We start from the raw sequence: 21,318 nt of genomic DNA, 5'->3' as shown, positions 1-21,318 counted from the left end.
GGAAGATACAGCGTCCTGGCTGAGTTCCCCAAAAAGAGAACAAGAATTTGAGCTCAAGTTCAGTTTCTTGGGAGGTGATCCCAAGAAACATCGGTAGAAGATTGGGGTAGTGAGTCCGGGAAAGGAAGGAAGCCAACAGAAGGTGCCTTGAGGCGCAAATTACAGCTGTGGACAACTGCAGCTCAAGCCTACAAAGGATGACCGCAATACGCCTAGGACACGTGCCTCCCCGCAGGGCATGTGCGGAAGGCAAGGGAGCCAGGGCATTCTCGACCAACTTTGTCCCTTGTGGAGGGAGAGCAGCTGGGAGGGAATCCAAGCAGCCAGCGCCTCTAAGCCTGCCCATTTCTGCTCCAAGCAAGCTCTCTACAGCCAGCGAATGCCTCTAGGGTGGAGGCGGTGCGCAAGACCGGCAAGTGCGTGCCTGGAGGCCCTGTGGAATTTGGGCAATGATGGGAGAGAGAAGGGCGCTTTTACAATATGCTCGGTAGATACCGTGAGCACCGGGAAACAGGAAGGGGAGAGGACCTAGGGGTTCTTTCTCTAAAAAAGAGTAAAAGATGCGAGGCGCAGGGCTGATACAGGTAATTTATGAGGAAGTGTAGGAAGTTTGTGGGAACTCTAATGATCATTGTCCTCTTTGTCCCTCAAATGCGGCAACATGGTCTAAAAGGAAGTTAGAGTGGCAACCAGAATCGAAGGAACTTTTAAGAGCCACTCCCCGCCGCTCACAGAGGGAAATCGAGGTCCAGAAAAGGGAAAGCAAGTGGCCGAATGCCGGTAAAGGGCAGGAAGAGAGCGGAGCCCAGGGGTCCAGGGGGCCGGTTCGGGACCTGCTTCTACCAGCGGAGTCTAAGGTCATCCCCTTGGCCATGCGCCACCCAGGTCTCGGCGGAAGGAAGGAGCACTCGACCCAACAAAACGGACGCCCGAGTCTCCGTAGTCGTTAAGCAAAGAAGGGGAAGCGCACCTTCACTAGGCCACAGGACCAGGCCTTAGAACTTTTGGGTTTTATTCATAAAAGGTCCTTAGGAAACATTAGAAAAACCCAGATCGAGCCCTGCAAACAGGGATCTTCCGCCGGCACCGCCTCCCGGCTGCGACCTAGGCTCGGGAGGAACCGCCCCAGACCCCGGCACCGGCACCGGCTCCACCGCACAGTCCGCGCGCGGCGGTAAAGCCGCGCCCACGCAGCGAGCCCCTAACCCTGCTCCCCTGCCGCCGCCGCCCCGGGGAGGGTGCGGAGAGGGCGCGCCGCGACGGGCCCCTGCAGAGCGCGGCGGAGTCGGGCCGCGCGGAATCACGGGCCGGAGGCGGGGCCGCGCCGGGGTGGGCGGGCGGGCGTGCGGGCGGCCCTCTCCACTCCGGCAGACGCGCGGGCGCCCGGGCGCGGCGCCGCCGGCACCGGAGAGGCGCGGCTGCCGGAGCGGGCAGCGGAAGCCGGGCCGCGGCGGGCGCCCGGGCGGGGTCACGGGCTCTGCCGCCTCGGCCGGCTGGTCCCTGCGGCGGCTGCCCGGAGGCCCGGGCGCGCGGCCCTTAGCCATGTACACCTTCGTGGTGCGCGACGAGAACAGCAGCGTCTACGCCGAGGTCTCCCGGCTGCTCCTCGCCACCGGCTACTGGAAGAGGCTGCGGCGAAACAACCCCAGGTTCAGCTTGATGTTGGGAGAGAGGAACCGGCTGCCCTTCGGGAGACTGGGTGAGCCCTTCCCCATTTCCCGCCTGCCCTCCCCGGAGCGGCCCTGTGCGTCCCCCGCGGCCCGTTAGAACCAGCGCTTTTGTTTTTAAAGGTCACAGATATTCCCTTCTGTCGCTTCTCGGGCATATGAAAACAGATCCAGAATGATCGAAACCTGTCGTTTTTAATGCTTTCTTGCCTCCTAACTTCGATTTAGAATCGGAGTCGTGGTGCGACCACTCAGGGCTACAGCTGCTTCCTGACAATGACCGGTCCCTGCAGCCCAGGAGACGTCGGCCGCTGGGGCTGGGACCTGAGGTGCGCGTATCGCGGCTCCCCGGATCTGACGCCCCCAAATCTGGCAGGTCCGCCTGGGCGGGGCGCGGCTCCGCAGAGCCGGAGGCTGGCGTCGGCTGGAGTCATTTTGCAGCTTTTCTGCACTGAGGATTTCTGCCTGCTTGACGTGGGCGCAGGAGGGAGAGCTGTGGGTGTTGAAACCCCTAAGGCTTCTGTCACCCAAAGGCGCGGAGGAACGGTCAGGGGGTTTGGAAAAGACCTCTGGATATCAAAAGCAGGAGCTGCAGAAGAGACCCTAGCCCAGGGGAAAGATGTCTGATTTTAAACCTTTTCTTAGTTTCACCAAAGAACATGTTTTCGCGGTTCTACATTGGATTAAGGTCTTACACGAGACTGGGTTCACCCTCCCTCTCTTCCCTGCTGTCTCCGAGGGAATTACCTTCATCCACAGGGTAGGAAGGTGCAGGAGATAGGAGGGGACTAGATGCTCCTTTGTAAATGATGTCATCCAGAAGTTGCCCAGGTCGGTTCAACTCACATCCCATTGACCTGAGCATAGTCTCATGGCCTCCCCTCACTGCACAGTCATCTGGGAAGTACAGCTTCTCTGGGGAGCCATGTTCCCTGCCAGAATTCACCAGAGGTGGGGGCCAGTTGTATTCCAAAGACAAGGAGAGAATTGATACGGAGGAAGAGTCACTTCTGCCTTCGAGGGCAACCCAGAGAGAGCAGTGTTCTATGTCCAGAAGAGGAAACAGTTTTTAGAAATAGGTGTGGTCAGAGTTCGAATGGGTAAAAACTGAATATAGGCCATTTGGAATTGACTGGTCATTGGTGAGCTTCCACAGACAGAGCCTTTGAAAAGGGGTTGTGTAAAACTCTAATCATTGGAGGAATGAAGAGCTGCAGTGTAAAGTTACTAAATTTTTTTATTTTGAATAGTACCTGGGACAGCTTTTCATTTGTATACAAGTTTATGATGTAGAATGGTGACTCCATGGAAGGGCCAGTTTGAATACCCAGAAATCTCAGAATATGGAGACTGTGCCTGGAGAGTCCCTTTTGTTAACCGGTCTCGGGAAGACCTTAGCAAAGAGAATATATGACCTGAGAGGTGGGGAAGAATTGCTTATAGTTCAGAACAATTATTTCTTCCTTGCATTGTCCACTTCCCTTCCAGACTTCCCTCTGTATTCTTGGCAGTACCTGGCTGTGAAAGCTTAGGTGGAATCCTAATATTAAAAACAAACATGGCTCCGCCCAGGTGGAGACAGGAGTGACTGGCATTATTATCCAGGTGCTTAAGCCTAGGAATGAGAAGCAGAAGCCTACAGAATTTGAATCCTAAACAGGTACCGCAAATTCAGCAGATGATTAGTAAACATATGTTTTGTTTTTGTTTTTAAGACAGACTCACTCTCTGTCACCCAGACTGGAGTGCAGTGGCGCTATCTTAGCTCACTGCAACCTCCACCTCCTGTGTTCAAGCAATTCTCCTGCCTCAGCCTCCCAAGTAGCTGGGATTACAGGCACACACCACTATGCCCAGCTAATTTTTTTATTTTTAGTAGAGATATGGTTTCGCCATGTTGGTCAGGCTGGTCTCAAACTCCTGACCTCAGGTGACCTGCCCACCTCAGCTTCCCAAAGTGCTGGGATTACAGATGTGAGTCACCATGCCCAGCATACATTTGGTTTTTATGGGAAAGAAAACAGCATGCTACAACGAAGTTGGTTATATGTCATCACTGTTAAGGGATAGTTACCGTTTGCTTAAAGTGCACTATGTGAAAGCCAAGGAGAAGATTTATAGAGCTAGGTAAAGGCTTAGGAAGGCTGGTGCCCTGTGGATAAGAAGGTAGGCAGTTCAGGTGGGAATCAGGCCTGTCTGTGCAAGGGGACCAGTGAGAGCCAGCTAATGCCTACCTGAAACTTTTGATTTGACTATATGCCATTCTCAGATAAATTATTCTTACTTTTGGCATTTTCAACTGAAAATTCCTTTGTTTGGGCTTACTTTGATTTCTGTTACTGGAAATGCAATGCATTTTATTAAAATTTGAAACAAAATGCTTTTTATTTTATTATTATTTTTTGAGATGAAGTCTCATTCTACTGCCCAGACTGGAGTGCAGTGGTGTGATCTCGGCTCACTGCAACCTCTGCCTCCCGGGTTCAAGCGATCTTGTGCCTCAGCCTCCCAAGTAGCTAGAGTTGCAGGCGTGTGCCACCATGCCCAGCTAATTTTTATGTTTTTAGTGAAGATGGGGTTTTGCCCTGTTGGCCTGGCTGGTCTTGAACTCCTGACCTCAGGTGATCCAGCCGCCCAGAGTGCTGAAATTACAGGCATGAGCCACCATACCGGGCTGAAAACACTTTTCATTTTAAATAAAAATTTGTTTTTCTTCGTACCTTTTCTGCTCTAATTTTATTTAAAAAGGCCACATGTAATAAGAGCTGTTGAAAATGAGTTTTCCCGTGGAATGAGGCACAGAAGAAAGCTCTCACGGCTTCTGATTTTATAGACATGGCCTCTCCACTACCTTCATTCACCTCCTAGAAGCTTGCAGAGATAGACTTGCTTGAGAGCAGCATCATTCTAGTTCTCCTTCCTTCCTTGGTGTAGAAAGCCAGGTTACGGATGTGGAAAGCATGACTATTAAAGTAGCCTTACTGTACAGAGTGACAAGTCTATATGTGTTAAGCCAGGAGGGGAATGCAGTGTGCAGTCAGGGAGAGGTGAAATGAAAATTACCCTCAATACCCTCCACCCTAACAAGAAAAAACAAAGGTAGCAGCAGTTTTGGCAGACCTACGATGCTGATATTATGATATCCACTATGGGGAGACTGAAGGTTGCCAGCAGGATACCAAGAGAAAGAGGGTCCTTGGGGACCGAGAAGCAAAACTGTTCCATTTTATAACAGCCAATCCTGAGATGAGAGAAAGAAAAGCTGGGCATAACACAGCTGTCCTCTCTCCTGCTAGCTGGTGCTGACATTGTCATTCCCCAGTTGTCCTGTGTCCCTTCTGACCCTCCTCTTTCCTTCCTAGGTCACGAGCCCGGGCTGGTACAGTTGGTGAATTACTACAGGGGTGCTGACAAACTGTGTCGCAAAGCTTCTTTAGTGAAGTAAGTGTTAAGACCGCCGTTTTCCAGTTTTTACCTAAATAAAAAACTTAGGCAAAAATGTGGGGTTATTTAAAAGGCAAACATGTATTTATTTTAAAAGCCAACAAATATCAGTTGAGAAGCTTCCTCTAAGCCACTTGGGTTGCAGTCCAAAACTTGTTGCTTGATAAAGCCTGTGTGTCTCTGAGGTGAGCCTCCTAGAAGCAGAGCCGGACTCAGGGTTTCCTGTGTAAGTGATTTCCTGAGGTAGGGTTCTTAAGAGACACCCATCAGGAAGTGGCTGGGCATGGTGGCTCACACCTCTAATCCCAGCACTTTGGGAGGCCGAGGCGGGCAGATCACCTGAGGTCAGGAGTTCAAGACCAGCCTGGCCAACATGGAGAAACACCGTCTCTAGTAAAAAATACAAAATGAACTGGGTGTGGGGGCGGATGCCTGTAATCCCAGCTACTCAGGAGGCTAAGACAGGAGAATTGCTTGAGCCCAGGAGGCGGAGGTTGCAGTGAGCCGAGATTGTGCCATTGCACTCCAGCCTGGGCAATAAGAGCAAAACTCTATCTCAAAAAAAAAGAAAAAAATAAAAAGGAAGCAAGGGCACAGCAGGGCAGGGGGAGAACCAAGTAAAGAGGTGGTTTCAGCCAAAGTCTTTCCTCTCCTGACTCCAAGGAGCACTGAAGCGAATGGCACATCAGAGTTGTCACATTTTGAGCAAGGGGACCAGGACTCTGTGCCCCAGTATCAGTCAGCCATCAGCTGTGGGAAGAGATGCAGGGCGTAGTTTCGCATGCATTTCTGGGCATGGGCTGGTCCCTGGAGAAGGGCATATGTAGCCCTTAGCAGCCATCTCTCATATTAGCAAGGGGTCCCTCAGAAAGAATATCTGGGCAGGGTATAAGAGCATTCACTCTACTGCCCATCTCTGAACAGTTGGATTATGGCCAGGTATGACCACAGTATCACAAAGTGGAAGGTGATTATGTTATACAACGATTAAGATCTAGGGTCAAAAGTGTACGTTTTCATCCCAGCTCTTCCTCTCACTAGCTTGGGCAGATCCCCTCATCCCTCTAAGCCTCAGTGCCCCTCTCATAAGACTATTATGAGAATTAAATAAGATGATGCATGTAAAGTTTGTATAGCACAGTGGCCTGGTACATAATGAGTATTTGACACTGTCTTAATTTTCCTGGCTGTAAATTGAGGAAATAGTAACTACCTTAGGTTATTATGAGGATTAATTGAGCTAATTTAGCTAAGGGCTTTGAATAGTGCCTGTCTTGTCGTTCACACTGTATTAAGTGAAAGCACACCTTAGTATCATTATTGCTATTAGTATAGTTGTCATTGCTATTATTGTTATTTCAGTAGGGAAACACTGGGTCGGGCCGCTAAAATCAGGGCTGTCACAGGTCTCCAGTATTCTTTCCATGATGACTGTTGAACACGTATGTGTAGCCAGGTACTGGGAGATATGACTCAATGCAAAATGCTCTTTTCCCACTAACATTTCTTTCTGGACGCTAGATATTTACTAGATTCGGTGCTCACTGGAACATTTCTGCTTTGTTTACTCATTGGCCTTGGTAACTTATGTACCCACTCCTCTCTGTGATGGGTTTTCATGATTCATCCCATTCCTGAAGGAGAGTGAGGCTTCCTGAAGTCATCTTGTGACATATTTATATATTTAGAATGCAAATAACTGTTTCACTAGAATCGGGAATAGAAGTGGAACATGCTTGTTTATTCAGATTATTCACTTAGAAATTCATTTTTTTTTAAATTTTTTTTCTTTTTTGTAGTAACTCCTCTGAGCTAATCACTTAGAAATTCTTATTAAATATTTATTAAACCTTTTCTGCTATGATTTTTTCCCTAAAGACAAAGGTAAAAGTTTGCTTTTGTAAGTAGGAAGCAGAGGATGCTACAAAAAAAAAAAAAGGTCTCCGTATTTGCATGTTTTGCAGTTCTAGGGAAGCAGAGTGAGTACATGGCTGGAGTCATGACCAAGTGTGATAAATATCTGTGACTTTGGAGAGCACCACTCAGAATCCCAGTGTTTCATCTTTAAAATGGGGATGGATGATGGTGACAATACCTGCTCGTTGCCTGTCGGAGGCATGCAGTGTAATCCGTGATAGCACCTTGTAACACTGACATGACCTATGCAGGCTGGAGGTTGCATCATCCTCATCAGCTTCCATCTTTGTCTCAGGTGTCCTGTGAGGGGCTTATAGTAATTCCGGATATGATGGTTCCCTTTATCCATTTGTCTCTCTCCCATGATTTTGTATGGCTTGAAAGGACTCCAGAGAGTTAGAAATGTAGTCTCCTTAAAAAAAAAAAAAAAAAAAAAAAACAGAGGGGCCAGGCGTGGTGGCTCACACCTGTAATCCCAGCACTTTGGGAGGCCAAGGCGGGTGGATCACGAGGTCAAGAGATCGAGACCATCCTGGTCAACATGGTGAAACCCCGTCTCTACTAAAAATACAAAAAATTAGCTGGGCACGGTGGCGCGTGCCTGTAATCCCAGCTACTTAGGAGGCTGAGGCAGGAGAATCGCCTGAACCCAGGAGACGGAGGTTGCGGTGAGCCGAGATCGCGCCATTGCACTCCAGCCTGGGTAACGAGCGAAACTCCGTCTCAAAAAAAAAAAAAGAAATATAGTCTCCTTCATTTTATAGGACACAATGGCAGCTTAGAGAGGACAGCCAGGTTGCCCATGGCCACAGTAGCTCCTGTTAAGCCAGGACAGTTTTAATCTGCACAAATGGGACCCCTGGCCATTGTGACTGTGCACCCTCCGGGGGCTTCCCAGAGCCTTGGTGGTGTTCAGTGCAGGACCCTGTCCAGCCCAATCCTTCCTCCTGTCACTTCAGGGAGTTTCAGAAATTCATTAAGTCCTCAAGGCTGTAGTCTTAGAACCCTGAGGGGCTTTTATTCTCCTGGTACAGATCAGAGGCTTTCTTTTCCTCTCCTGAACATTAGTGTTTTATAGATGTAAATAAATCTTCATTTCTAATTACTTCCCAAATGGGCCCATGAGGAAATTGGACAAAAGCAAAGGACTTCCTGCAGAGCCTAGTCTTGGTTCTGTACAGGAAATGAGGGCTTCCAAACCAATCTACAGACCAGCACTGTCCAACAGAAATAGGATGCTAGCCACACAAGTAATTTTAAACTGCCTAGCAGCCACATTAAAATAAGTGCAAAAAAACAGCTGCAAGCCAGGCATGGTGGCTCACGCATGTAATCTCAGCACTTTGGGAGAGGTGGGTGGATCACCTGAGGTCACAAGTTCAAGACCAGCCTGGCCAACATAGTGAAACCCCAACTCTACTAAAAATTCAAAAATTAGCCGGGTATGGTGGTGGGTGCCTGTAATCCTAGCTACTTGGGAGGCTGAGGCAGTAGAATCAGTTGAACCTGGGAGGTGGAGGTTGCAGTGAGCCAAGATTATACCACTACACTCCAGCCTGGGAGAAAGAAAAAAGAAACAACTGCAATTAAATTAATTTATTATATTTAACTGAATAAATCCAAAATGTTATTTTGACGTGTAATTAATACAAAAAGCTATTATATTTTACATTCTTTTTTATTCAGTCTTCAAAATGTGATGTGAATTTTACATTTGTAGCACATCTTAATTCAAACAGTAAATTTTCATTGGTAATCTTTGATCTGAATTTAGCTTACGTAAAAAAATAAGGTTGAAGAAGTAGACTTATGTACCCAAGTTGTACATAAAAGTTTTTCAATAACTTTCAATGCCAAAAGATCTATTTCCTTTAATATTACACACACATTTTCAAAACTAGTTCATTTTTTTCCAGAAGAATTGATTGGATTATGAAGCAAAAGCTTATCATTTTCAAAATAATGTCCAAATTAAGTAAATTCACCAACTCTTCTGTCAGTTCAATATTGTAAATATCAAATTTAAAGATGTATTGAATATATTGAAAAGTAACTCTAAACTTATCAATATCAACAAAGCATTCTTCAGATTTCTGTTAGTTTTTACAGCCAATTTTCATAATGCTATTACAATTAACATTTTTTGCATACTGAGTCATGTTATAAAACTATGTGAAATCATTGTTATCAACTTGTATTATGAAGTTGGAACTTAAATTCTCACACCTGTCTGGCTAAATCACAAATAAGGTCTTCTTTTCCCTTCCTTGGAGCTTTAAATTTAGCTTATTCATATGCAGTATGAAGATAGATGAGAAGATGCAAATGGCAGTATTTTTTTTTTTTTTTTTGAGGCAGAGTTTCGCTCTTGTTGCCTAGGCTGGAGTGCAGTGGTGCGATCTTGGCTTACTGCAACCTCCACCTCCCAGGTTCAAGCGATTCTCCTGCCTCAGCCTCCTGAGTAGTTAGGATTACAGGCATGAGCCAGCATGCCTGGCTAATTTTGTATTTTTAGTGGAGACAGGGTTTCTCCATGTTTGTCAGGCTGGTCTCGAACTCCTGACCTAAGGTGATCCACTCACCTCAGCCTCCCAAAGTGCTAGGATTACAGATGTGACCTAACGTTCTTTTTTTTGTGACAGAGTCTCGCTGTCTCCCAGGCTGGAGTGCAGTGGTATGATCTTGATTATTCAATAATAATCACAATTATTGAAATAATGAATTATTGAGTGAAAATAGTGATTTGACAAACGTTCCTTTTATTTTCAAGAAAATCTGAATTGGATTTGAAAAGCAAATCTTTATTTAAAAAAAAAAACCCGTCCCTCTCTCAATGAGTGAACATTGGCAGAGAACACAGTATCATTAAATTCATTGTCTTCTGTTTCCACAACTGAGGAATCATCATGTATATACAGAACCATTTCAACAACTGTATCCATGACACTTAGAGTCTGCTTCAGAAAACCTAACACAAGGCTGGGTGCCAGGGCTCATGTCAATAATCCCAGCACTTTGGGAGGCTGAGGCAGGTGGATCATTTGAGGTCAGGACTTTGAGACCAGCCTGGCCAACATGGCAAAATCCCATCTCTACCATAAATACAAAAAATAAATTAGCTGGGCATGGTGATGCACGCCTGTAGTCCCATCTACTTGGGAGGCTGAGGCATGAAAATCACTTGATCCCAGGAGGCAGAGTTTGCAGGGAGCTGAGATTGCGCCACTGCACTCCATCCTGGGCGACACAGTTAGACCCTGCCTCAGAAAAACAAACAAACAAACAAACAAAAAGAAAACCTAACACAAATGTTTTCGATATGTATCACATAATGCAATGAAGCAAAAGTTTCCAATATGTAGCATACAATAAAATGAAGTAGTAAAGGAAACATTAGTCTACTAAAATCTTAGTAAATCCATATTTTAATAAACCTAACTGAAGTCTTATCTGTCATGATAGAAAGTAATTTTTTGCATGTAGCTAAAATTCTTTGACAGATGTAAAAGATTATAAAAAATCTATACTATGAGTTTGATATTTTTTAAGCTGCAATTTGCTGGCATTTTTTCATATATTTGGAAATTTTTTGAGGTAAAACACCCAAAGTATTAATTGGACAGTATCTCTTATGTCATACAGTTCACCTAAAGCTAAAGAAGAATACTTAATATTTTTCAAATTTTGAGTCAGTCTTTGATATTGTTAGAAAGGTTTTATAGTTTATGGGCAATTGTGACTCAACTGAAGATTGTTCCTTTTTGCAAATTATATTTTTAAATGTTTTCCTTAAAATAGTTTTTTAGAACCACATTTGCATCTAAAATAGTTTTCTTTTTGTATAAGTTTACAGGCCATTTTGTAGTCTCCCAAAGTTATTAAACTCAGACCCTGTTAAACATTTGCTTAAGGCCGGGCGCGGTGGCTCACGCCTATAATCCCAGCACTTTGGGAGGCCGAGGCGGGTGGATCACGAGGTCAAGAGATCGAGACCATCCTGGTCAACAAGGTGAAACCCTGTCTCTACTAAAAATACAAAAATTAGCTGGGCATGGTGGCGCGCGCCTGTAGTCCCAGCTACTTGGGAGGCTGAGGCAGGAGAATTGCTTGAACCCAGGAGGCAGAGGTTGTGGTGAACCGAGATCGCGCCATTGCACTCTAGCCTGGGTAACAAGAGCGAAACTCAGTCTCAAAAAAAAAAAAAAAAAAATTTGCTTAAAAATGTGTTGGATATTGTGATTTCAGCCACTAGTTTTATTAATTTTTTTTGAGTATTGAGAGGAAAATACTTATCGAGTTTATTATATATTTGCTAAGAATATCTCCTTTACACAATTGTTTTTTCAGTTTACTTTGACCATAGCCTATTGCAGTCACCACTTGTGAGTCTGTGGCATACTTCCTTTCAGATGGAGTCTCGCTCTGTCACCCAGGCTGGACTACAGTAGCATGATCTCGGCTCACTGCAACCTCCACCTCCTGGGTTCAAACATTTCTCTGCCTCAGCCTCCCGAGTAGCTGGGATTACAGGTGCCCACCACCATGCCCCGATAATTTTTTTTGTGTGTGTATTTTTAGTAGAGATGGGGTTTCACCATCTTGGCCAGGCTAGTCTTGAACTCCTGATTTAATGATCCACCCACCTTGGCCTCCCAAAGTGCTGGGATTACAGGCATGAGCCGCCACACCCAGCCATTTTTTTTTTTTTAATCTGTTACTGTCCTTGTCGTAGTTCTAGTTTCTGTGTTCCTGCTCAATTCCACATCAGTAGTATGCCTTTATTTTAAATTTAAAATGTTGTCCAAATATTTTTTTCACTAGAAAAAAATTCGGTTTCACCTTTGTTACCAATTGTGGTATACGTAGCTAACACTGTAACTCATGCTCTCTGCATAGTAAACATATCATAATGTTTCATCAGTGCACAGAAAGAAATCACTTGAACTGAATCAATCTATTGTCCTTCAGTAGAATAGCAATTTTTTTGTGTATGATACTATTTGAAATGACACATGGCCCTGATGTGCATGCTGCAATACAACAACCAAGTGAAGTGTTACCCTACCACATCAGTAAAGCTGTGCTTCATGGAAAAATATTTTATAATGCATCCATTTTTAAATTAAAGGCAAATTAAACTTTAGGCTAGGCATAGTGCTCACACCTGTAATCCCAGCACTTTGGGAGGCCAAGGCCAGTGGATCACCTGAGATCAGGAGTTCGAGACCAGCTTGGTCAACGTGGTGAAACCTATCTCTACTACAAATACAAAAATTAGCTGGGCATGGTGGTGGGCACCTGTAATCCAGCTACTTGGAAGGCTGAGGTGGGAGAATCACTTGAACCCAGGAGGTGGAGGTTGCAGTAAGCTGAGATCATGCCACTGCATTCCAGCCTGGGTGACACAGTGAGACTGCATCTCAAAAAAAAATAAAGTTAAACTTTAAATTCAGTTCCTGAGTCACAGTGACCACATTTCAAATGATCAGTAGCCACATGTGGCTGGCCAGTGGCCACTGGGTGTGACTATACAGATACGGAATTGAACTTGCAGTGAGTTAAAAATTTATTTTGTTCCTTCAAGTTCAAGTAGCTTTTCAGTTCTTCCCCTAACACTTTAAAATAGCTTTATTTTTACTCTCAATCTAAAATGTCATTATTTCCACCATTTGTTCACAGACTGGGTTTTGTGGGTGAATCTTAATACGGAAGTGGCATTAACAGTTCTATTCTAAACAGAAGAAGGAGCACAGCTCATGGAAGGCCAGCGGGTGTCTGTGGGCAGGTTCCTCCCTGGCTCTGATTCCTGGGGAGTAAGAGCAGGTTTCCATTTAAGACTAGGGGTTTTGGAGTAGCTTGAGCTGTTAAAAAAAAAAAAAAAAAAACTTGGGATTTTGGGGCTTGCATCTTGGGTGGTTCACACTACCTTTATGATCTGAGGAAGTTTACTTCTCTGTGACCCAGTGCCTAATTTGTGAAATGTGATGCCAGTGCCTCTAGCTTTAGTGGTCTGATTGCAGAGTAGATGCTGTGGGAAGCCCCTGTGTGCTAGGTGCCTTGCCTCACTTTATCTTCTGTGGTGTTATGGTATTTGGGAGCAAGAGGTATATTTCACTATGACCACTGGTGTTCTGTGTCCCATTAGAAAGATACCTTTTTTATTCTGTCACCGAAGCCAGCCTGAGCTAAAAGCAAGAAAAGAAGGGCTTTAAAAAGTCTTTAGATAATTCAGGTTCCTACATAAGCTTCTCTCCCATAGGGAGTTGGGCCAGGATAGTCTTTTTGCTACTTAAATTTTCCTCTCTTCCCCATTTCATTTTTTAGTATGGGTCTGGCTCAACAACCTATTTGTTGAAAAGGTATTGGCTCAGAATTATGTCCAGTTAAGTTTCCTTAGAGATGCATTTTAAAAAGAGCAGAAGTGTTGGACATTAAGCCTTTTGAATTAACTGGGGTATGCCTTTAAAGTTGCATCTAACAGCTGTATGCTGCCCAGTAATGCATTTGGGCTTTGTCCAGAGAGACCAAGAGCAAACAGAGGTGTTAGGAGATTGGGTCATGCTTTGCCTCCCTGAAAATCTCTGGGGGAAAGCAGTGGGCTTTCTGAAGGGAGTGACGAAGTGCCCTAAGAAGGGAGGCTGACATTTTTATGTCATCTGCCAGGCTAATCAAGACAAGCCCAGAACTGGCTGAGTCCTGCACATGGTTCCCTGAGTCCTATGTGATTTATCCAACCAATCTCAAGACCCCAGTTGCTCCAGCACAGAATGGAATTCAGCCACCGATCAATAACTCAAGGACGGATGAAAGAGAATTCTTCCTCGCTTCTTATAACAGAAAGAAAGAGGATGGGGAGGGCAATGTTTGGATTGCAAAGTCATCAGCTGGTGCCAAAGGTGAGTTGACACTGCTGTCCCCTTCTCTACTCCTGGTAAGTTCCTATTGTGATGTATTTAGATGAATGACCCTATTGTAATCTGAATCATCGAAGATAGAGACCATGTCTAGTTACATAGTTATAAACGTATTTAGATGAATGACCCTATTCTAATCTGAAATATCGAAGGTAGAGACCACATGTAGTTACATAGTTATAAACACCCACCTATCTACTGATGCCTTCTAAACGTATATCTCCAGTATAGGTCTTTTCCTTTAAGCTCTAGATGCATTGACACCCTCACCATCTCTAAAAGGCATTTGCAACTGAATACATCTGATACAGAACTTTTTATTTCCTTCCCGACTTTGCCCACGCCAGCCTGCTCCTCCTTCACGCTTTCCCCTTAGTATATGATCCCACTATTCATTCAGTCTCTGAAGCTTAAAACCTAGGATTCATCCTTGACTACTCTACTCTTTATTATCTACTCCTAATGCATTAGCAATTCTTGCTAGCTCTACCTTCAAAGTACATTCTGAATAGGCTATTTCTTGCTATTTCCACTGCTCCCCGTCTAAATCAAAGCCCCCATTCTGTTTAGTGTGTAACTGCAGAGCCTGTTCTCAATCAGTTCTTCTTCCAGACAATGTTTTAAAAACATAAATCGAATCATGTTACTTCCTAGTTGAGACTTACCAGCTGGCTTCCTAATGCAATTAGAATGAACTCCAGATTCCTAAAGGTAGCCTGCACCATTTGACATTTGCCCATGTCTCTGATCTCATCTCCGTCTGTCCTCAGCTTTGTTCTCTGCACCGTAGACACAAAGACTGCCTAGTATCTCTCAAATACTCCAAACTTGTCTCTGTACCTAGAATGTGCTTACATGGATTGTTTTCTGTTTTTTTCAGCTCAGATGTTGGCTCCTCAGGGAAGGCTTTTCTAATCTAAAATAGCCTCTGTTTCCATTGTTTTCTTTCCTTCTCCCTGCTTCATTTACCTCCTGGCATTAACATCTTCCTGGCACTATCCTACTTACCTGTCCATCTCTCACATTATACTGTAGGCTTCACACAAACACAGACTTTCTGTCTTATTCATACTTGTACGTTCCTCATAGGCACTCAACAAATATACGTTGAACAAATGTGTAGAAGGGGTGAGGTTTATAATACTAACTCAGGCTGAAAATAGAGGCAGTTCATTAACTCAGTTTATGTGTAATGAACACATAAACTATCTTGGTCTATGACTGCCCTCCTATGCTCTTTATAAAACCATTCCCTTTTGAACTCACTTCTTCTTGTATTGCCTTGGAAGACATCTGGCCATTGGTACTCCTATCTATTCCGAGTCAAAGGGACATCACCGTCTTTTCTACCAACCATAAGACAGGAGGCCTCACCTGGTATCCCTGAAAGGGGGAAAGTTGGACTTTGGCCACAAGCCAGGTACCTCACCTACTTTTCTCTCCCTTCTTGTGACCTTTTCTCAAGTACTGCCTCCCAGTGTGGTTCCAATGATAAATGGCAGATTTGGAGGGGGAAATACATATCATAGTACTCCAGAATCCTGTGGGTTTGGGATTGGAGTCAGAAAGGCCATTCTGAGGACACCTGGGTGATCCCTGGACCCTCACCAGGATAAGACTCAGAGGGACACCAAGCAGCAGGAGGAAGTCAAGAGAATAAAATGCCAAACAAAGACTTTTTGCTTTAGGAGTTGAGGAGATTAAGTTTTTGTTTTCTTATTTTGTAGGTGTTATGTTTGGGAACTATAAAATGAAACCAATAGGATGAATGAATGGCTTTTATTCTTGTTAAACAAGTGTTTATTTGGTACCTACTACATGCTTTGTATAGTTGGCTCAACCTTCAAGCTCTATCCGTTATGAAGCCACTGTTCAGCATGTCCACTACCCATCATCTCTAAACTGAGCCACCTTTACCTCTCACCTGGAGCACAGGAACACACTACATCGGTAACAGCAAATTATTGTTTAGAAACAACCCCATTGTCCCACTGCTATTACAGATATCAGTAGTAAATGTTTTTGCTATAGATCATGCTTGTTTCTTTTTCAATTTTAATTTTTATTTTGTGTGTGTGTGTGTGTGTGTGTGTGTGTGTGTATTTTTTTTTTTTGAACAACGTCTTGCTTTGTTGCCCAGGCTGGAGTGTGGTGGCATGATCTCAGTTCACTACAGCCTCGACTTCCCCGGCTTAAGCGATCCTCCTACGTCAACCTCTTGAGTAGCTGGGACTATAGCCATGCACCACCACACCCTGTTAATTTTTTGATTTTTAGTAGAGATGAGGTCTCACTATGTTACCCAGGCTGGTCTTGAACTCATGAGCTCAAGAGATCTTCCCACCTCTGCATCCTGAAGTGCTGGGATTACAAGCATGAGCCATCACACCCGGCCTCAACTTTTCTTTCTTCTTAAATATTTCTTTAGAGTAAGTTTGAAAAATGAGATGACTTGCTCAAATGACATGAAGTCTTTATGGCTTTCGCTTTGTGTTATCCTATTGCTTTTTCAAAGGCCTGTGAGCTAACAGGGAGCAGTTCATGACAAACTTTCACTAATAGTGTCCTCATTTTTGTTTTCTCATTTTGTAGATATAAAATGATACATAAAATTTAAATTGATTGTATAATTTTGGATACTGGTGTATCAAAAAATCTGAGTATGATTCCTGAGGGAGATGAAATAGCATGAGTCGTGTGTGTAGGAAAAGAGAGAAAGGGAGCTTTTCCAGGTTGATTTTCAGTTTCGTGTTCAAGAAGCTGATCAGATGGTAGAAGAAGTGACAGGAACAGGGTAGTTGAGAAGGGGGTTAACTTTTGGGAAGATAGATCATTGAATTAATGAACTGAATTAAATTCATTTACACTGAAAGCATGAGACCCAGGTAGAAATCAGCTATAAATCTAAAGCATAGATCAGAAGATTCTAGCAACTTAAAACCACAATGAGCTGTTGCTACACTTTTATTAAAATGGTTAAAATAAGGAATGGTGACAACTCACTAAAGAGTGAGTTCAGCAATGTTATAGGATATGAGAGCAACACACAAAACTTAATATACCAGCAATGAACATGTGGAAACCAAAGTTAAAAACACAATACTACTTACCTGGGTGCGGTGGCTCACGCCTGTAGTCCCAACACTTTGAGAGGCCGAGGCGGGTGAATCACCTGGGGTCAGGAGTTTGAGACCAGTCTGGCCAACTTGGTGAAACCCTGTCTCTATAAAAAATACACATATTGGCCAGGTGCGGTGGCTCATGCCTATAATCCCAGCACTTTGGGAGGCCGAGGCGGGTGGATCACGAGGTCAAGAGATTGAGACCATACTGGTCAACATGGTGAAACCCCGTCTCTACTAAAAAAAAAAAAAATATTAGCTGGGCATGGTGGTGCATGCTTTATCATTTGGGATTTGGCCAAAAAGAGTAAAAAGAAAAAGATAGAGCCATTCACTGAAAACTCCATTTACTTTTCCTGGGTAGGGATAGAGAAGAGAATAGTAAACTCAAAATCCAACTTGATTTTACTATATATAAGCTCCTTATCTCCCATTGGCCCATAAAGACATTCTGAACTTGAGAGTACAGTTTAGATGCTTATCTAGGTGGCTGTTTCTGCCAGAATTGAATAATGTCCATTATTTATGTGTTCTTCTCTTTGCTGAACTGTGTCCCACTTCATCCCCACTATTCACTGCCAATCTGGTTTCCTCAGAGTCCTACCAAAATTGATCCATAGGCAGTTTTACAACTTACAAACTCTTTCCCAAAGTAAGAAACTTGTCTAAACATATAAATTGAAAACAACACACAAAAAACCTCTTCTCAGTATTTTCCCTCATCACCTAATTTCCAAATTAGCTTGTGTATTTCTGATTGCTCTCCTTTTCATTTTTCCCTCTTAAGCTGCCTTTCCACAGGGGAATCACTTTTTTTTTTTTTTTTTTTTTTGAGACGGAGTCTTGCTCTGTCACCCAGGCTGGAGTGCAGTAGCGTGATCTTGGCTCATTACAACCTCTGCCTCCTGGGTTCAAGTGATTCTCCTGCCTCAGCCTCCTGAGTAGCTGGGATTACAGGCATGCAGCACCACGCCCAGCTAATTTTTCTTTTTAGTAGAGATGGGGTTTCACCATGTTGGTCAGGCTGGTCTCGAACTCCTGACCTCGTGATCTGCCCACCTTGGCCCCTCAAAGTGCACTTTCAAATGAAATCACCTTCACATACCTTACTTGTCAACAGCAGCAAGATTTACATTTATTGTGAAATGCTTTAATTTTCTTTGAAATTTAAAATAAAGCATATTTACAAGGGTAAATTTTACTTTCCTGTGTCACTTTACACTAATCAGAAAAAAAGAGTAATTTAGTGGAAAAAAACTTAACTATTACCTTTCCCAAATTCAGTTACCATGAATTACAAATTTATTGCCATTCATTTTTTGTTATAAGTATTTACCATAAGTGCATGAAAGAAAGCTGTACCCTGTAATGCTTCTTTAAAAGTTCCAATATTTAAAGTAAAATCTTAGACAGTTAAGGCATTTAAAAATATTTTCATTCAAGGAATATTTGAGATTCCAAATATGAAAAAATGACCCTTATATGCTAAAATAAATGCATTTCAGGTAGTCTGAAAATAACATTGGTTGATCTATACCTTGCTGCTTCTTTCAATATCTGTACCATGTGAAAGTAGTCTTTCTATCATGTCTGTATCTTCATTGTACACAGCGTAGTGTAGAGCAGTCGTGCCATAGTAATCTGTAATATTTGGATTTGCGCCTTTTTCCAGCAGAATAGTTGCACAAAACACCTGCTTAAGTTGTATAGCCTGTCAATATTAGACCAAGAAAATGATTGTAAATACTGGAAAATAAAAATAAACACTCCACAGGATTTACCAACTAGTTACATAGTGGTATTACAATGAGACAAATTCATTTTATTCTATGTACTTAAACCAAATCCATCTCATGCTCAGAGTTGGCTTCTATATACCTTGATCAGAGGTGTCCTGCATTCACTGTCGAGGAGGTTAAGCTGGCAATTGTTGGTCACCAGGAGTTCTACCACTTCATATTGGCCAGTGGCACAGGCCAAATGTAGAGCAGTCCTGTGAGAATGAAAGGACTTTTTAAAACATGTAATTGACAGGGTGATGGATGCAGCCAACCACCATTGCATGTGTATACCTATGTAACAAGCCTGCATGTCCTGCACATGTATCCCAGAACTTAATTCACGTGTTATTTCTCTGTCTTCAAAAAAATATATTTAATTTTCTTGTAAAGAAAGTACAGTCTTTGTTAGCCCTTAATACTCACCATATTAATAAAAGAGCAGGCTATTTAACACAAAAAGCTTGGCCTTTGGATTCAGTTTAATTGGGGGCCTGAATTTTACTTTAAGCTCTTTTTAATAAATTTTACTTTATTTTAGCTAAAATTTAGCCTTTCTTTGCTTCAATTTCCTCATCAAGAAAATATATAAGAGAATAGTAGTTATCCCACAGAACAACACTGTGATGCTTACATGAGAATCTATGTATGGCATTTAGAACAGTTCCTCACACAAATGACAGCTCAATAATTTTTAGATATTACTACTTACAAAGACATTTTATTTAGGTAAGATGATACAATCATAACTACATTGAGGTACGTATTAAAGATTAGAAGTATCACTGCATTTCAATCATTTTCAGATGTTCATGTTCTCATTATTCTCTTATATAAGCTACTATTCTCTTATATATTAACATCTCCTGAAACTGGAATACCATTTACAATTCATTATTTATTACAATTATAACTGGCAACATTTTAAACATTCTCTTAATGATATATAAAATAATGTGGTATCACCCAATCCATAGTGCCTTACATTAAATGGGATACAGTACACAGAACAGGCAGTTCTACTCATGTAATTAGCACCTAAATAAAGTACTATGAAAAAAGAAGACCAAAATAAAAACAACAAATTAACACATCTTAGATATGTAATCAAAACAACAAATTCTTAAAACGAAGTAATTCTTACTTCAATTTTCAAAAAAAAAAATTAACCCAAAGAAAACTCAGGATTCAAATGAATAGGTGTGGCTCATTTTTTTCAATACTTAGATTTATAGACTGTTACGTAAATTAGGTATTTGCAATGATTAATAGTTGAGACTGTCATAGTTTTTGAAAAGGCAGTTAGTTACCTTTTACTATTTTCTAACTTCAGAAGTGCTTTTGTTTCAAAAAAAAAAAAGGAATAAAAGATTCAGCTGGGATTCAGTCCTAATACTTCCATTTTAAATCTCTCAGCTTGCTCAGGCTGGGAAGGTAAACATGAAGTTGTTCAACAAGAAGTTGAACAGTCCTGAGAGACAGTAGAATGAGTCTGCTACACAATAGGTATCAGATTATGTTTGATGAATAACTGGATTGAAAGAATGCACACATCAGTTGGGGAGTTTATTATGAAAGAAAACTATAAATTAAAGCAGTGGTTATGGAATAGTAATAATCACTTATATTTGCTCATTTTCATGAGGACACTGGTAAATGAACTTAAAATTGTTTGCATATATGTAATAAAACTATAATAAAAAACATTTATATACTAAAATCTATGCATAATAAATGAGCACAAATAAAAATATTCTCTCTACCTCTGAAGAGGCTAAAAGTTCACAAAAGATACCAATAAACAAAAATAAAAATGAGGCCAGGCACGGTGGCTCACCCCTGTAATCCCAGCCCTCTGGGAGGCCAAGGCGGGGGGAATCACTTGAGGTCAGGAGTTTGAGACCAGCCTGACCAACATGGTGAAACCCCGTCTCTACTAAAATATACAAAAATTAGCCAGGCATGGTGGTGCAAACCTATAATCCCAACTACTCAGGAGGCAGAGCTGGGAAAATTGCTTGAACGTGGGAGGTGGAGGTTGTAGTGAGCTGAGATCATGCCACTGCACTCCAGGCTGGGTGACAGGGCAAGACTCCACCTCAAAGTAAGTAAATAAACAAATAAATAAATAAAAATAAAATAAAATAGAAAGTGAGAATTATTTTTCTTCTGTGCAAGATTTATATTTCTTCTCTTCCCAAGGATAATTTCCTTAATAAAAAAACATTTACTAGAAGTTTTATACATGGTCATCATTTATACATCATAACAAGAAAAAATCACAATATACCTGCCAGAAAAGAAAAAATGTTATATTTTGTACACATACTTGGCTTACAAACACCATAGACTGTGTATATGTATAATCAAACCAATTTTTTTTGATTATACATATACACAGTCTTTGAGCCTGGGTGCTCACCCCTGCCGAGGTTTCCACATCCCAGGTGCAGCTGAGCCGGCCAGGGAAGAAAGT

At 42.6% G+C, this 21,318-nt stretch overlaps 1 protein-coding gene and 1 long non-coding RNA gene across 3 annotated transcripts; one reads left to right on the top strand and one right to left on the bottom strand.

The window, feature by feature from the left end:
* The first annotated feature begins 1,535 nt into the window (after nt 1-1,535).
* LOC135272942 (tubulin--tyrosine ligase-like) lies at nt 1,536-15,739 on the top strand. Its single transcript, XM_064371683.1, has 4 exons — nt 1,536-1,699; nt 5,030-5,108; nt 13,692-13,924; nt 15,670-15,739. The coding sequence occupies exons 1-4, from the start codon at nt 1,543-1,545 to the stop codon at nt 15,708-15,710; spliced, it is 510 nt and encodes a 169-aa protein (XP_064227753.1). The 5' UTR covers nt 1,536-1,542; the 3' UTR covers nt 15,711-15,739.
* On the bottom strand, nt 14,803-20,664 carry LOC135272943 (uncharacterized). 2 transcript variants are annotated; one of them, XR_010340851.1, is made up of 3 exons: nt 18,943-20,664; nt 18,602-18,775; nt 14,803-17,165 (listed from the first exon to the last, which is right to left on the bottom strand). It is a non-coding gene; the product is annotated as an uncharacterized LOC135272943 (long non-coding RNA). The 2 variants fall into 2 exon arrangements; XR_010340850.1 differs by having other exon boundaries at nt 18,602-20,664.
* Between the last annotated feature and the right edge of the window lie 654 nt (nt 20,665-21,318).

This window comes from Aotus nancymaae, unplaced genomic scaffold, assembly GCF_030222135.1.
Source record: "Aotus nancymaae isolate 86718 unplaced genomic scaffold, 86718_ANA_hifiasm-v0.15.2.pri h1tg000155l, whole genome shotgun sequence".
Lineage (NCBI taxonomy): Eukaryota > Metazoa > Chordata > Mammalia > Primates > Aotidae > Aotus > Aotus nancymaae.
Note: the sequence above shows the minus strand (reverse complement) of the source record. Positions and strands in the feature narration are given on the sequence as shown.

What these genes read in the sequence shown, in the direction of transcription:
- LOC135272942 (XM_064371683.1), top strand. Translation starts at nt 1,543, where the DNA reads ATGTACACCTTCGTGGTGCGCGACGAGAACAGCAGCGTCTACGCCGAG. An exon ending in GCTGCCCTTCGGGAGACTGG is followed by an intron (nt 1,700 to 5,029) that starts GTGAGCCCTTCC and finishes TTTCCTTCCTAG; the next exon opens with GTCACGAGCCCGGGCTGGTA. An exon ending in CGCAAAGCTTCTTTAGTGAA is followed by an intron (nt 5,109 to 13,691) that starts GTAAGTGTTAAG and finishes GTCATCTGCCAG; the next exon opens with GCTAATCAAGACAAGCCCAG.